Source organism: Pinus tabuliformis, chromosome 2_1 (genome assembly GCF_031772625.1).
Source record: "Pinus tabuliformis cultivar Carrire ecotype Pingquan chromosome 2_1, CPIR1, whole genome shotgun sequence".
Classification (NCBI taxonomy): domain Eukaryota; kingdom Viridiplantae; phylum Streptophyta; class Pinopsida; order Pinales; family Pinaceae; genus Pinus; species Pinus tabuliformis.
This window is the reverse complement of record NC_142299.1, coordinates 860,361,183-860,379,231: the sequence shown is the minus strand read 5'-3', so window position 1 is coordinate 860,379,231 and position 18,049 is coordinate 860,361,183. Positions and strand designations below refer to the sequence as shown.

The following is an 18,049-nucleotide window of genomic DNA, read 5'->3' as shown; positions in this document are numbered from 1 at the left end:
TCAAATGGATTAAGTGTGTCCCTAGGGTTTCACCATGGGTCAAAGATGTTGACCAAGATGATGGTGAACTTGGACTAGTCTGTATACCATATGTCAGAGGTGTTGACCAGAATTATGGTGGCTAGTTGATGCTAATGATGTACCATGGGTCAGAGGCGCTGACCAAAATCATGGTAACTAGTTGATGTTGTTGATTCACCATGGGTCAGAGTTGTTGACCAAGATTATGACAATCAGATGACGCGGAAGTTGTCTTAACCTTTTGTTAAAGAAATTGTTCATTAAGAGAATATTTGGATAGTCATTATGAATACCTCCCTAGCTAAGTGGGAATTTTGAATTTTTGTAGCTATGGCTAGTCTTCATAATTGATATTGAGACTTCGAAATATATGTAAGACATGTTCTTCATGCTGACTTCAAAAAGAGGGAATTTTAAAGTTTCAAATATTGAATTTTTGCCTCCAAATGTAAGGTCGGCTTCAAGTTAGCCCTAGTGAAGGGTCACACCAGTTCGGCCTCCTAGGATCACTATATATATGCCATTCAACTTCCTCCTCTTGGCTAATTCGGATCACACATAGAAAAAGAATCTTTTGCTCATCCATGTGAAGGAGACGAGGAAAAGGAAGGTCAAAGTTGACTAGAAGATGACCAAACTCTCTCTCTTTCTCTATTTGACCTCACATGTGTGACAAACAGGGCAAGATTTTTCTGAGCATCTTCACTGGGAATAGTCTGAGTTTTTTTGTGGAAAGAGTAGTTTTGAATTTTAGCCTATCTAACTGGTCTTGACCATATCCTCAGGGAGCATCTTATCTCATCTTGCTGGCAGATTGGCCAAGTTTGACTTGGGAATATTGCTAGTCAGTTTGATCTTGTTTTGACTAGAAGAATTAGTTGCATTTCTTGATGAATTGAATAATTTCTCTAAGAATAAGGTTGTTGGGGTTTCTCCCGAAGTGGGTTTTCCCAGGGTAAAAACTCTTGTGTCTCTTGTTTGGCTATCTCTTTATGATCCTATTGGCATTTCGTTTCTACGGTTGAGATCTTCTGTGTAATTTCTTTATGATGAATGTGAATAAAAATAAGATTAACTTAAGAAATCATAAGAAGTAATTATCAAATTAGAAGATCCTTGAAAAGTCAACATTCGACACAATTTCCTCCATCATGGCATCCTTCAAACTTGTTGGCCTGCTAGCTCCCTCTGAAATAGGAGCTCTTCTAGTCATCAAATATGATGTCAATACAATTTCTCCCTCCGAAACAAAAATCATTGATCTTGGAAGATTCCTCTTTTCACAAATGTTTCTTTATTCTTCTTGATGCTTCCATCTGTTGCCAGAGTCATGGCAACCTTCACGATGCACCCACAACCCTCATTAGGGGGTCATGGAAGAAACGATTATAACCCAACAAAAGAAAGAAAGACAAGAGTTTAACTAATAGTAAAACAATAATAATCAAGGAAGATAGATATAAAATACTTACCTTTTGAGGATTTTAGGGAATTTTCAACTCCCTCTTGATCTTGCCTTCTTGCAGAAATCATCCATTTGTAAACTCATCATCCTTGACCTCATTATCAAAATGTTTCTTTCCTTTCCTTCCTTGCACGAGCTAGGGTTTCTTGTTTCAGTGGAAACATCGATCTAGGTCTAGCTCTTAGGGTTTTATTCACAAAGCCTAGGGCTTTCTTGTTCAAGAATTCTAGTCTTATAGGGTTTAGCAAACCCTTAGGATCAAGATAAATCCTCACATAACAACCCTCACAACTTTGATTAAAATATTTACAGAGTCAATGACCTTTACTCCAAGAGATTTGACAAAAGAACTTATGAACTTAGGTTGATATCAAGTTTAGATCTTATGATACTGCACCTTGAATTGCTTCACTTGTATATTTTCAAGTTTGTGCATGAACCATAAATTGGTTTTACCATTGCACATGCACACGTACTGATATTGGAGGTCATTCGCATTTACCACATTTATAGGTCACAACTCTACTGACACAAAGTTACTTAGACCACAATCAACACCCTCAACCACACCAATCTCTATTCAAATCAGAATCCTATAATTATCAGACTTTGCTCATGGCACCAATTTTTCTCCACCTTTGAATGCATATCAAGCATTACCCATTGAATCTCATCAAACTTTGATACTTAGACCACAGTCAACACCCTTAAGTGCACCAATCTCTATTCAAATCAGAATCCTATAGTTATCAAACTTTGCCCATGGCCTTTCGTTCCTCAATAGAATTTGACCAATACTTGATCTCCTTGAAGACACTTTTAATGGCTACTCTTATTAACATTGCTCTAATACCATGTTGATTTTTAAGCAGTTTCTAATTTGATAATTACTTTCCAATGATTCGTTATCGATTCATCTTATAACACGTTCATCATTAAGTAATTATACAGGAAAATATCAATAGTAACAATAATGACAGTAGGATCATGAAGAGACAACCAAACATGAGACAAATTTTTACCATAGGAGAACCCTAACTAGGGAAAAGCCAAACAACCTTAGGAAAATTATTCAATTCAACAGTAGATACAATCTAATCTTTCTAGTCAAAGTAACATCAAACTGACCAACAACAAAGCCCAGGTCAAACCTGTTTAAATTGCAAAATTTTGGCCTTCTAAAATTTCGGCCTCTTGAAATTTCGACCTCTTGCGCTTTCTTCGAAAACTTCGATTTGTTGCTTAACAAAATGCCCATAAAGACTTCGGCCTTTTTCCATACGTGCATGGTCAAACAAATTCAAAACATAGGTAAGATTTGCTTGGTCAATGCTTGGACTGTGAGGTCAAACTTCACTCTGCTCTTCTTCTCCTTGTTTCACATAGGTGAACATAAGATGTTGTAGTTTGTGTGACCCAAATTGGTGCTCAAAGGAGGAAGACGAATGGCATATCATCCCTTGGGCTGGGCTGACTTAAGCAATTTAGAGTCGACTTGACTTTTTGGAGGCAATTTGAATTCAAAATTATTCTTTTATATTTCGTTTGTGGGCTGACTTGAAGTCACTGAGAATACCGACCATAGCTACCCCAAAATTCAACATGACATTTATGTGTTTTGAAGTTTATTTTGGAATTGTCTCACTAGGGGAATTTTGATGTAAAAAATGGGTCTCAAAACAAAAAATGTACTAACAAAATTAATTTTAAAAGAACTAATAGGATTTATGTTAAAATTAGCAACTAGGGCCAAACTCCATGTGGGTCTACTTATTCATGGCAGCTGATATTTTTCTTGGATTCCTCTCATTGAGAGGTGTAGGATTGATTTAAAGATCATCTGATTTCAACATGTATTCATGGAGATATGAATTTATTTGTGTTATGGGACAATTAGTCAAGGTCGGCCAACAACCAAATTGCCCCCACTCATCCTCAATGTTGCACTATAAACATAAGAGGTTTGCAAGTCTTTTGGGACACACATTCATTTCTCTTCTGATCTCTTCCTCTCCACTCATTTGGGTCTTAGTGGAAGGAAGAGTCACTAAGAGTATACGCTGCCCTAAAATGAAAGTCCTAACACAGTTTATGGAAGATCATGGAGAAGCATCGACGCTGCCCTAATAGAGAAGCCTAACGCAGCCATGGAAGAAGCCTAAGAGCTCTAGATTACAGTCTAGATGAAGCCCTAGACATGGAGGAGAAACGGTCCTCTTGAAGATCCTACAACAACCCTAATAGCAATCATGATGGAGAACCTTCATCGATCTTATAAAGACTATAATGTAGCCTTGGAATCACAATAAGGAAAGGCATAACGTAGACACTAAGACATTGTCCTTATATGCCCTAACGATGTTCTAAAAGAGACCTCTATTCACAGCAAGGAGAAGCCCTAGTCATGAAGGAGACACAGCTCTAACGTTGCCCGAAATACGGTCATGGAAACACAAGGAGTGCGTAAAACACAGGTCTATAACAAACATCTAGACGCTGATTTAGGAGGATCATATCATGCCCTAGCCACAGAGAATAGGAGGGCTAATGATTGTATAAAGGAGGACTGAAAAGACAGGTTTCAAATGCTGTCAAGAGAGCTCCATATACGCTATCCTAAGGTGGCCCTAATCCGCAGCTACAGAGCTGCCCTAGCTGCTGTCTATCTAGCCCTTAAGAAGGGTCCTGTAGCATTGACAACATAGTGATAGGGTGCAACAATATGATATGATGGGACAACATAGTAATAGGGTACAACAACATGAATGTATTGAAGTGCAGCATGAAGGATGCAACATGTGTATGATGGGTGCAACATAGTGCATAGTGATGGGTACAACAGCCATTGGTGCAGCATAGTGCATAGTGATGGGTACAACAACCATTAGTGCAGCATAGTGCATAGTGATGGGTACAACAATGAATAGGTGCAACATAGTGCACAGTGACAATGGTGCAACACAATGATGCATAGTGCAACATGATGATGAAGAGCAACATGTTGGTTACAACATGATGAGGTACAACTCAGTGATGGTGCAACATGGTGCGACACAGTGATGATGAACATGGTATGATGGTGCATCATGGTGCAACACAGTGATAGGTACAACAAAGTGATGGAATCACTTGTGTTCGGATCAGCTACCTCATGTGTCAGCTTCTTAGAAAAGATCTCTGCACTTATTATGACAAGTCAAAATGTTGACTTCTGATGTATTCATAATAGCTCTCTCTCTCCGCTGATTTATTGAAGAACATATAAGAAGAATTGATCAAGGGTTTCACCACATTAGGGTTTGTCCCTTGGTAGCGCCACATCTTATGTCCTCTTGTTTTGGCTTGTCTTCTGCAATTTATGTTTATGTTTTATCTGCATTTTACTATCATGCTAAATGTGATTTCTAATCTGGAATTGATGTTGAGCTAATATGGAAAATTGAAGTAAATTTGCTATCATTGTGGAACATACCTAAAATTAACATGGTATCGGAGTTGAGGTGAAGATAAACCCCAAGCAAGAGTGAAAGAGAAATCACCGAAGACAGTTGGGAAGTACTAAAAGGCTCAATGGTTTCCTCATCCCTCTTCAAATTCACCAAGGGTGAAGTCGAAGCAAAGAAGATTATCAAAGTGGCACAGCGGAAGCATCTGATGGCCTACCTAAAGATCATTTGAATGGGAAGTCCGGATCTATGGGTGGAAGGAAAGGCAAATGCCTTACTTGCAATGAGTTTGGCCATAATGCGAGGGACTTTCCGAATAGAAGGGACACATCACTTGATGATGATAACAATCATTCCAGGGGCATCTTCAATGATCAGAGGAATGACAAGTAATGCAGGTCATCAAGGAAATTATCGACTCTTCAAAAAAAGCAAGGAACTCGAAGTATGAAAAATCAAATTTTGTTTCTATTAAGCTAAAGAAGTATTATCTTATATTGGCCCTCTCCACTACTTCTCCTCCAGACTCTTTGGAATCTAGCTTATTGATAGTAGTGCTTCAAGGCACTTCATTGGATAGAAGGAAGCTCTCTCTAATTTGGTAGAGATGGAAACAATCGTGGGGATTACACTTGGAGTCAATGCCACGTATGCCGGAAAGGGTGTAGTGAATGTTACCCTTCAATTGAGTGAGGGTAACACGATTCATTTATGAGAAGTTCTTTATGTACTTGATCTCAAGAAGAACCTAGTGTCCATTTCGGCAATGGAAGTCGAAGGTTTCAAGGTGGCATTCATCGATGGAAAGGTACGTGTTTGAAAATGGAATTTTCAAGGATGCTTTTACTCATGAGTTCAGGGTTGGCAATTTTTGTCAAGTTGCAGGAAGTCCATTCGGGACTATGTCATGTGACACATCTCTTCAATGGCACTGGAGGTTTGCCCATATTCATTATAAGGCCCTAGCCGATGTGAGTTAGATGGTGAAAAGGATGCTTGAATTCAAGAAGAGCATGGAGGTACATGTCCGAGATATACCGAAGGAAAATCTTACAAGGGGACTATTCCCTTCATGTAGCAAGTCCACAGATTTCGAACAACCTAAGGGGTTTGAGATTCAAGATCGGGAATCTCATGTATGCAGATGGAAGAAAGCCCTCTATGGCTTTAAGCTAACACCTCGGGCTTGATATGAGAGGATTGACAACTATCTGATGAAGCTAAGATTCACTAGGAGTGAAGCCGATCCAAACCTTTTCTTTTGAGGTTGTGGATGATAGACCTCTCATACTGGCACCTTATGAGGACGACCTCTTTCTGACAGGTGTAGACCCTCTCATTTGCAAAAGTAAGAGGGAGATGGATTCCGGATTTGGAATGGCGAACTACAAGCCCGTGACTACCTCGATGGAGCTTAACTTTCAAAAGTTATGCGGTAATGATTCCGGACTTGATTTGTGAATGTCTCTAAGTTTCATAAACTCATACTAGCATTGATGTTCTTGGTGAACTCCCTTCCAGATATATGTTTTGCAGTTAGCATGTCGAGTTCATATGTGGTTGAGCCTAACTGGATCAATGCCAAGAATCATTTGAGATATCTTCAAGACACCATCTCTCATGGATTGAGATACATTGCTGGAAATGTGAAGCTGCATGATTATTTTAATGTTGATTAGGCAGGCAATGTGGAGGATTGCAAGAGCACTTCAGGGTGTTGTTTCTCTTTGGGGTCTTCTTCGATTTCCTAGATGAGAAGGAAGCAGAAGTCGGTGGTTTTGAGCACCGCTGAGGCCGAATACATAGCTACGAGTATGTCCTCGTGTGAAGCTGCTTGGTTGAGGAAGCTCTTCAGTGAACTGTTTGGACACATGTTGGATACCATTGTGCTCTTCTGTGACAACCAGAGGGGGATTCGATTGTTGAGGAATCGTGTATTCTATGATTGCTCCAAGCATATAGACATTAGGTACCACTTTATCTGGAATACAGTACATCGAGGAGCAAGAAGGCATCATCACATTGGGACTGATGTGCAAGTCGCCGACATTTTGTCAAAGCCCTTGGGAAAGGTCAAAATTATGACTTTCCGAGAACGACTAGGAGTCGTGGAGAGACTCTCTCCTAAGGGTCCTGTATGATATGGACATTGAGTTCTGGGAGCTCCGGGGGCTTGGGGGTACATCTTGGAGCGACGAGCAACCATAGGGTGAGTGGTTGAGCCTTCCCCTAGTGGCTTGCTATGTAGGCAAGATGAGTGGTTCATCCTTCTCTTGTTGAGACACAGTCATAGAGTGAGTGGTTCAACCTTCCCCTAGTGATTTGTTGTGTATAGGGTGAGTTTATCCTTCCCTTGGGATACCCCTAGTGACATGTACGCGGGATGAGTGGCTAGTCCTCTTGTCGAGACATCCTACCCGTGCAGTTTGGGACTCATGGGAAGTACCTCTCATCTGGCCAATGAACAAGGAAATGAGGTTAGGGACCATAGTAGTACTGATCAACGTTGCAGGAAGCGCCCCCCCCGGATCCTAGGCCGGAATCGCGCTCCGTACGGAAGCGTTCCGGAAGCGCGATTCCAAAAACTGCGAAGCGCGATTCGGATTTTTTAAAGCGCTTCCTGGATTTTAGGAAGCGTGGGCCCCGAAGCGCGCTTCGGATGGCGCTTCGGGCCTCCGAAGCGCCACGCTTCGGGCCCGGAAGCGTGCGCTTCACGCAGCGCTTCGGAGCGCTTCCTCCAAAACCGCGCGGGCAAGGGAAAAATACATCATTTTTTTTAATTTTTTTTTAAAGTTAACTTAAGTTAGCATTGAGGGGGTGGGTTAGGGTGAGTTTAGGGTGAGGAATGAAAAGAATAAAGCCCCCATTCATTCCTCATTTTCTCACTTTGAGTTTATGAGAGTTGGAGAAGAGAAGAGAGGAGAGGAGAAGAGAAGAGAGGAAAGGAGAGGAGAAGAGAGGAGAGCTTGGAGGAGTGAAGAAGGAGGAGCTAGGAGAAGGAGGAGGAGCTTGGAGCAAGAGCTTGGAGGACTTCATCTACAAGAGCTAAAGAGGTAAGTTCAAACCCCAAACTCCCTTGTTTTTTTGAAAAAAAATTTCTATTTTTCTCCTCCCTCTCCTACTCTTTCCCATTGTTTCTACTTGCTCCTTTATTTACAGGTTGTCCACCACCTATATCCATATTCCAAGATGGTGTTCTTTTGGCTTCTATGTATCATTCCACTCTTGGTTTTAATGATGGCAAGGGTGAAGAATAGAAGGGAAGAAACAGAAGAGGACATTGGTGATGGTCCTAATAGTAGTGACCCAATGTATGATGAGGAGGAAGGGTTTGAAGAGGAAGGGGATGAACTTGAAGGGGACACTGAAACACAAGATGGGAAAGCTACATCAACACCCTTGTGGAACTATGTGACCAAACTTGATGGGGGAAAGGGTGGTGGATCTTACAAATTTGTGTGCCCTCATGGTTGTCATGGAGGAAAACCATATTGTGGTTCATATACCCGTCTGAGGAGGCATCTTTGTGGGGTGCTGGACAGTGATGAAAAAAAGGGTTCTGTGGGGGTACAAATTTGCCCAAACATTTCAACTGAAGAAAGAAGAAAATACATCCAAATAGAGATGGCTGCACAACAAAAAAACAAGAAACCAAAAACTCATTCTGAATCAAGTGCAACCTCTAAATTTGGTAGTTGCTCATCTCCTCATGGTACTTCTGCAACCTCTGGAGGTAGAAGAACAATAGGGGATTTCCTTAATGTTGCTGGGAGGGATGATGTGGATGGAAAGATAGTCCGTTTTCTTTGTGCTTGCGGTGTACCTTTCAATGTGCTTCGCTCTCCCTATTGGCATGACATGGTAAAGGCCATCAATGAAGCCCCAAAAGGATACAAGGCCCCCAACTATGAGAAAGCTAGAACAGTGTTATTAGAAAGAGAAAAAGCTAAGGTTCAAAGAGCTTTGACACGTTTTACAAATGAGTGGGTGGATTCTGGGGTATCCATTGTATCAGATGGGTGGACAAATATTAGAAACCAACATTTGATAAATGTTCTTGGTGTTTCTTCTAGTGGTGCAGTATTTATTGCATGTCATGACTCCTCCTCCATCAGTGCAACTGCACAAAACATTGCAGATCTCCTATTGAAATCAATCAAAGATGTTGGTCCGAATAATGTGGTTCAAGTGATCACAGATAATGCAGCAAATTGTAAGGCAGCAGGAAAAATTATTGAGCGTACTCATCCACACATCTTTTGGTCTGGGTGCCTGGTTCACACATTGAACCTTTTGATGCATGATATTGTGAAACACAAAGATTGTGGGTGGATTGCTGAGGTTTACAGGAAAGGGAAGCAGCTCATTAAATTCATCACAGGGCATACAAGGGTAAACTACTTCTATGGCACTTACTCCAAGTTGCAATTGCTTAAAATTGCAAAGACAAGATTTGCTAGTTATTACCTCACCTTTAGGCGGCTAGTGAAGGTGAGACAAGCTTTAACTAATCTGGTGTGTGCTGAAACATGGGATGAAATTAACACTGACACAGATGGTGCTAATGCAGTCAAGGACACTGTTCTTGACAGTTACTTTTGGTCACAGGTTAAATATATTTTGCAATTCACCAAACCAATTTATTACATGATCAAGTTTGCAGATTCAGATCGACCAGTAATTGGGGAGGTGTATGAGCAAATGGATAGCATGTTGGGGCAGATTAAAGACATTGTTGAGCCTAGAGATACCACCTTGTACAATTATATTCGTGTAGAGGTGCAAAACCGATGGGAAATGCTAAATATTCCATTGCATGCATTAGCATATGTTTTGACACCTAAATACTATCATCCATCATGGCTTTCAACACCAGCACCTGGGGGAGGAAGCAGGAGAAAACCACACCAAGATCAAGAGGTTCACAAAAAATATATGGCTGCATTGAGTAAATTAATCCCTGATGAGGAGGAGGCTGCATTGGTACGGAGACAGGTGAGCAACTATACGCTCAACACTGGTCCATTTGGGAGCATGCATGCAATTAAAGATCGAGAGACTTTTTCTGCTCTTGAGTGGTGGAACATGCATGGAGGGGGTACTCCACTTCTACAGAGTTTGGCATTGCGGGTGCTATCACAGGTGGTGAACACTTCTTTTGCAGAGAGGTGTTGGAGCTCTTATTCTTTCATCCACAGTGTTAAAAGGAACAGGTTGAGTTTAGACCGGGCAGAGAGCTTGGTTTATGTTCATTACAACTTGCGATTGTTGTCCCATTACTGTGAAGATGCAAAGTCTAATAAAGACTTGTTGATTTGGGACAAGAATCCAGAGGAGCCCAATTTGGAGGATGGAGTGTTGCGACTAGAGCAATTAGAGGATGCTCTTTTCCAGGTATGTCCATTGTGGTATGAATTTTCCAATTTTCCCTTATAAAGCATTTCTCTAATTCAATTATTCATGTTTTTAATTTTTTTGTTAACTAGTGTTTTTTTTTTTGCATGAATTTTTTGAGCGATTCTAGGATGATGATGACCGTGTTGATATGCCACCACCCCCACCCCCATCTGGTCCCTTGGTTCCTAGGTTCCATGGTTCAACACCAACAGCAGGGGGTTCTTCTTCATCAGTTTCAGTGCCACGACTTCCACAGGCACCATCTTCTTCATTGCCACCACGTGGCCCGCCACCACGTTCTATTCGTGGTGGAAGGAGGAGAGATTAGTAGATATATTCACAATCTACTACTTTTTGTCATAGATTACTCATTAGACTTGTAGACTTCTGAATTTGAATTTTGAACCTTTTTGGCTTGGCGGTGACCAAGTGACATATTTTGTAAACATTATTATTTGAATTTTGGACATGACAAATGTTGACAGTTGCTCACTTGCTAGATAAATCATAATATGCTCTATGTTTTATGTTTTATAATATGCTTAAATGTTTTATGTTTTATAATATGCTTAAAAATTTGATGTATGTTTGTAATAGCTAGAATATGGATGATTGTTGTACGTACTAGTAACTACAATGGAATCATGGATGCCATATCTATCTTGATTTATGCAAAAATATGCATGTTTTCATGTCTTCTACAATTAATTTGGTATTTGGGATGTTTGTTTTGAGTATAAATGCAAAAAAATATAAATATATATATATATATATATATATATATATATAGCAGACGCTTCCGCGGACGCTTCGCTTCCTAGATTTTTGGAAAATGACGCTTCCGCGCTCCCGCTTCCGCTTCGCTCCCGCTTCGTGCAACATTGGTACTGATGGACGCATTGTGTTACTACCGTACTCCCTATGCTAGGATGATATTGATCTGGGATCAATTGGAACTGACTTTGGGTCGGTAAGAGTGATATAACTCACTCTCTTTTGGAACTGATTTCGGATCAGTAAGAGTGGTATGATACACTCTCTTTATTTGGAACTGATTTCAGATCAGTAAGAGTGGTATGACACACTCTTTTCATTGGGACTGAATTCGGGTTAGTAAGAGTGGTATGAGACAATCTGTTATATGGGACTGGCTTAAAGTTAGTAGAGGATGGTACGATACATTCTCGATCACTTCTTCTTCTTCTTCTTCTTCTTCTTCTTCATAGTTCAGCAGAGTAGAGCAGAGCAATGCAGGGCACTGATGGCAGAGATAGTACAGTCTGGCAGATGGATTAGCTGATGGAGTTCTCCCTAGTTGAGGGAGTGTTAAAATTGGCAACTAGGACCAAACTCCATGTGGGTCTACTTATTCATGGCAGTTGATATTTTTCTTGGATTCCTCTCGTTGAGAGGTGTAGGATTGATCTAAAGATCATCTGATTCCGACATGTATTCATGGAGATATGAATTTATTTGTGTTATGGGACAATTCGTCAAGGCCGGCCAGCAACCAAATTGGCCCCACTCATCCTCAACATTGCACTATAAATAGAAGAGGTTTGCAAGTCATTTGAGACACACATTCATTTCTCTTGTGATCTCTTCCTCTCCACTCGTTTGGGTCTTAGTGGAAGGAAGAGTCACTAAGAATATACGCTGCCCTAATATGAAAGTCCTAACACAGTTTATGGAAAATCATGGAGAAGCATCTACGCTGCCCTAATAGAGAAGCCTAACACAGCCATGGAAGAAGCCTAAGAGCTCTATATTATAGTCTAGAAGAAGCCCTAGACATGGAGGAGAAACAATCCTCTTGAAGATCCTACAACAACCCCTAATGGCAGTCATGATGGAGAACCTTCAACGATGTTCGAAAGACTTTATGTAGCCTTGGAATCACAGTAAGGAAAGGCATAACGTAGACACTAAGATGCTGTCCTTATATGTCCTAACGCTGTTCTCAAAGAGACCCCTATTCGCAGTGAGGAAAAGCCCTAGTCATGAAGGAGACACAACTCTAACGTTTCTCTAAATACGGTCATGGAAACACAACAAGGAGTGGGTAAAAACGTAGGTCTATTACAAGCATCTAGACGTTGATTTAGGAGGGTCATATCATGCCCTAACCATAGAGAATAAGAGGGCTAATGACTGTATAAAGGAGGCCTAAAAAGACAGGTTCTAAATGCTGTCAAGAGAGCTCCATATACGTTGTCCTAAGGTTGCCCTAATCCGCAGCTACAGAGCTGCCCTAGCTGCTGTCTATCTATCCCGTAAGAAGGGTCTTGTAGCATTGACAGTATAGTGATAGGGTGCAACAACATGATATGATGGGACACCATAGTAATAGGGTACAACAACATGAATGTATTGAAGTGCAGCATGAAGGATGCAACATGTGTATGATGGGTGCAACATAGTGTACAGTGATGGGTACAACAGTCATTGGTGCAGCGTAGTGCATAGTGATGGGTACAACAGTGAATAGGTGCAACATAGTGCACAGTGACAGTGGTGCAACACAATAATGCATAGTGCAACATGATGATGAAGAGCAGCATGTTGGGTACAACATGATGAGGTGCAACTCGTGATGGTGCATCATGGTGCAACACAGTGATGATGGACATGGTATGATGGTGCATCATGGTGCAGCACAGTGATAGGTACAACAAGGTGATGGAATCACCCGTGTTCGGATCGGCTACTTCATGTGTCATTTTCTTAGAGAAGATCTCTGCTCTTATTATGACAAGTCAAAATGTTGACTTTTGATGTATTCATACTATCTCTTTCTCTCCGCTGAACTATTGAAGAACATATAAGAGGAATTGATCAAGGGTTTCCCCACATTGGGGTTTGTCCTTGGCTAGCACCACATCTTATGTCCTCTTGTCTTGGCTTGTCTTCTGCGATTTATGTTTATGTTCTATCTGCATTTTACTATCATGCTAAATGTGATTGCTAATCTGGAATTGATGTTGAGCTAATATTGAAGTAAATTTGCTATCAGCATAGAACATACCTAAAATTAACAATTTAAGATGATGATGTCATCCCCAATGTTGAAATTTGGACAACTATGGGACAAATTTCCCATAGAAACCCTAATACCCCAAGAGGAGCCCATCGTGCCCCCAAAAGAATTTGTATTGGTTAAAGAAGAATTCAAATTGGTCAAAAGAAGATATTATTATTAATGTGTTTGTCACTCCTATTATTATTATATGACATGACAAATTTGTCTGGTTTAGCAGTCACTAAAACATGTGGTGAAGTTTATTTGAATATTATTAAAAATTAAGAAGCCCCTCTTCAAGTCGGCCTCATCAAAGAGTCAAGTCGGCCTGCCCAAGAGACACGACTATTCATATGCGGAAACAACTATAAAAGGGGACCTATCCTCGTCCATTTGAACTCAGTCTTTTTGTGACAATTCATGTGTCTCTGCGGCGTAATCTTCTGTGGAAGTTCATGTGTCTCTGTGGCTTAATTTATGGAAGTTCATGTGTCTCCACAACGAAATCTTCTGTGGAAGTTCGTGCATCTCTACGACCTATAATGACTCCCTTGTGTAGCCTATGTAGGGCACCTTTTGCGACTTGTATAGGGCACCTTTTGCGACCTGTATAGGGCACCTTCTACAGCTTGTATAGGGAAACATCTGTGGCCTAAATAGGGTAACCTCTAAGGCCTAAGTAGGGCAACTTTTGCGGCCTAGTATGGCATCAAATGCGGCCTACTTTGTGTGTGTTGTGGAGTGGTAATGTGACTTGTTCAACAACTAAAGAATGCCCTAACTAGGACCAAGATTTTTAGGAATTAGTGCATAGGTTGAAGTGTAATGAAGGACAATATCATGTTGTCCATCAAAGGTATGCATTTGTCTTCTTTGTTTTGTAGATGGTCCAAGATGAACAGTCTTATTTGGCAGCTAGCATACAGTTTTGAGGGCTAGTTAAGTCTCTTGTGAAGGGCTACAAGATATGATGCTTATGAGGCCCTCCTAATGTGTATTGAGAGATCATTACAGTCTATATTAGCAAGGGTTTATGCGCCCAAGTTATCAGTGTTGTATCGTAGTAAGTTTGTGACATAAATGTATGACTATGCTTCTATGATGACTATGACCTTGATCTTCATGTCAGTGTTGTTCATATTGTATGTGACAGTGATGAATAAAAGTGAGATTTGTGTAGTGACTCTTATGACAATGAATTATATTAGTGATACTTATTATATATGCTAGGAGTGCTTGTATGGCCCCATGACAGTATGGATGTGATAATGATACATGACAGTTGTAACAATGCCTCTATGATAGTGACCTTATGACAATGACTTCATGACAGTGATGCGATATATGGCAATGCTCCTATGATATTGATATGATGACAATGATGTGATTTATGACAGTGCTCCTATGATAGTGATATGATGATAGTGGTGTGATGTATGACAGTGCTCCTATGACAATGATGTGATGTGATCTTATGATAGTGAAGTGATTTGTGATAGTGACACTGGACATTGAGATGATAACAGTGACTCATGACAATTATATATATGTTCTTGTAATAATGATTTGGAAATTGCATATCATGAAGATCTAGTATGATCCAGGATTGGCCCTAGATGGTCCAATACGATTGATGTATTGTACTTTGTACCTTAGTTGAACAATCGATGAATATTTAATAGAAGAAGAATTTGGTTGGGTTTTCCCCCTTGTGGGGTTTTGCCTGTCTCTGACCTATCTTGGTGTTGCTATTGTGCATGTTTTTCTTCTATTGTTCCTTATTGTTTGCTGCATTGTTGATGTTTTTTGTCTCTCTACATAATTGCTAATGATAATCTAGTATGAGGTGAATGTTATAATGAAAAATGTAATGTGAAGTTGATTAAAAATTCATAAATGCAATTATCTACAACAAAGAACAATCTAGCCCTAAAAATCAATGCCTAAGGGAGTATTTTGGAGAGAAAAAAAGAAAACTACTTTTTAATTGTATTTTTGGCTTGTCTCTTTGTGGGTTTACTTAAATGTCAAGTGTAGACACCCGTTGGATGCACAGTTAATTTCCACATCCAACTAGTACCCACTCTCTATACTTTCGATAGACCCACATTGAAAAGATTGAAAATAAATGAAAAAACGTGTTTCATTTCCACATTAACGAGTACCCACTTTGCGTACTTCCGAGTAGACTCACATTGAAAAAAATTGAAAATAGATGGAAAAAACGTGTTTCGATGTGGGTCTACTCGGAAATATGCAGAGTGAATACTTGTTAATGTGGAAATGAAACACATTTTTTCATTTATTTTCAATTATTTTCCATGTGGGTCTATTCAAAAGTATGCAGAGTGGATATTCGTTGGATGTGGAAATTAATTCTGCATCCAACAGATGTCTACACTTGACATTTGAGTAACCCTACAAGGGAACAAGTCAAAAACACAATTAAAAAAAGTATTTTCCTTTTTTGTTTTACTTAAAAATTTCTCTCTTATTTTATTATTTTGTTAGGGGCCCATTTAAAACGTGTAGTCAATTTATTTGCCTTAATTTGCGTTTGCCTTGCCTTTCTCTCAGTGGCTAAAATTGTCTACTGTTATCCAGTTGAACGAGGCCTTGTAGAGCTTCGGAAGCTCGGGATAGAAGATCAATTGTGGGAAGCATCTCGGAAGGAAATTGAACTTGAAGTTAATAATCAGAAGAACAATGCAGAGGCAGAAGCGGCTGCTACATGATCATGGTATGGGCATTATGTAACCATAGTTTGAAAATACATTTTTCAGTATCCATTGCTGCAATCTTGTTATATAATTGAACTGCTGGTGTATTTTTGCAGATTCCAAGGCGAAAACTTCAAATTTTTTTGGGTTGAATCAGTAATTTATCAGTTAGTTCCAATTTCAGGTTACACAAATCTGCTCCTGATATGTTTGGGTAATTATGTAAAATAAAATACGAGCTGCAGTCAATTACTTTTAGCTGACTGGGGGGTATTGCAGTTAAGCATTGTTGGGCTTGCTAATTTCAAAATCAAAGAAAAATTAATTTTAAGCACACTTACGATTTTCGTTGATTTGTTGAGAATTCCTGGTTTTCTCCTCACAGGGCCAAGAGCATGTAAGAAAAATTTTCTGAGATGAAATCCAGCTGTAAATTTGAAGCATGCGTGTTTCTGGCAGATAAGAGGTTGTATGGGTATGACTTTCTGAAAAAAATGTATAACTGAAAGGTAAATTAATATAATCGTTATTTTCGCATAGAACGGAGTATTTTGAGTTAACTGGCTTATTACAACTGATTAGAACATTTTCAGTATATTTGTTCGTTTAGATCAGAAATTTGTTTTCATTTTCTCTACCGTTAGGTTTTGGAACCTCATCCTTGTGTGTTCCAGTTTGTGTTTTCCAAATGTTTTGGGAGGGGTGGATAGATTAATGACTTTTTCTTTATCTTGGACATGCTTAAAGAAATAGGCTCGTTTCCTTTTGAAAGCCGTGTTATGTGGGTGGAACAGAGCACAACAGTAATGGAATCTTGGTAAACGGCCTAATCCTCTGTTGACTTAACCAGTGAACCAATTCCCCATTGGCAATCATTTGATATTTTATTGTTTGTTTATATACAAAAACTTCGCGTTTAAAGAATGCTCTTTCATGTGTTATAATTGAAGAGTTGTCTATTAAATAGTCATAGAGAGGACCCAGCTGGTTTATTGTTGCATTGCCTGCGTGTTATGCGGGTATAAGTAAATAATGTCACAGTGGCTTCTGGTTATGGAGGCAAGCATAAGTGAAAAACCCAACATTCAAAGTCAAGGCAGCAAAATAGAATCTCTATCAAACCTAGCCATTGAATCTTTCACAGCATTCCGCTTTATAAAGTTTCAATCTTCTTACAAATGGCAAAATGTTTTGCTAGATTTGGCAAGTTGAAGTAGGTTAATTAATCATTTTTCATGCGTTTTTTCTGGGGCCACTTATATTTTCAACTTTCCAATTAAACGCGTTCTTTTTTCGGTCCGCTTATATTTTCAACTTTCCAATTAAACCTGTTGGATTACCTCAACGATTATGTCAATAGGAGTTCAACGCAGTCTAAACGAGAAGTTTTGGGAGGCAGAGGAAACTCTTTTGTTGCAAGTTCGTGTTCTTCAGTTGTCAGCCACTAAAACTCTGGGATCAATATATATACCCTGGTTGGCTAAAAGGACAAAGAAATACTGATGATGTGATTAATTCAGAGAAACAATCTCGAAAACAAGATGGATAACAAGATGGATCACAGAAGCTTGAAATTACGTGATTAATTCAGATAAACAATCTCGAAAACAAGATGGATCACCGAAAGCTTGAAATCAGAAATTTCACCTTCTTCGGAAAGTCCTATTTACACAGTGGGCGATGCAAGTTCATTTTAAAATGAGCCGATATTTATCATATATATATCAATATGTGGTTCTCGAATCTTACAAAAGATCTTGATATAAGTTGAAAAGAGATTTGAGAGTTTTCAAATGTTTAAGCTTGAGAATGTGATCCTGAATGTCTTAGTGTACTTTATATAAGTTGTTTATGGTTTGCATGAATTTCAATTTTTTCCACATCTAATTTTTTAATTTAAAAAACTGGAATCATGAAGAAATGACAAAAAAAACTGACATAACTCAGCGAGTATTGTGCAAACAACCACAATTGAAAAAAC

The 18,049-nt window shown here is 39.5% G+C and overlaps 1 protein-coding gene across 2 annotated transcripts in view; it reads left to right on the top strand.

Annotated features, from left to right (window-relative positions):
* The window catches only part of LOC149203395 (coiled-coil domain-containing protein SCD2-like), a 405,302-nt gene extending 388,561 nt beyond the window's left edge, over positions 1-16,741 (top strand). Inside the window, exons 17-19 of one of the 2 annotated variants that reach the window (XR_016253953.1) lie at positions 15,953-16,088; positions 16,185-16,252; positions 16,454-16,741. Coding sequence is in view for 1 of the 2 variants with exons in the window: in XM_089403421.1 (XP_089259547.1) it covers positions 15,953-16,083 (131 nt within the window). In the remaining variant the exon portion in view is untranslated. Of the gene's footprint in view, positions 1-15,952; positions 16,089-16,184 lie in introns of both variants that reach the window. The other variant, XM_089403421.1, reaches the window with a different exon arrangement.
* Positions 16,742-18,049: the final 1,308 nt, after the last annotated feature.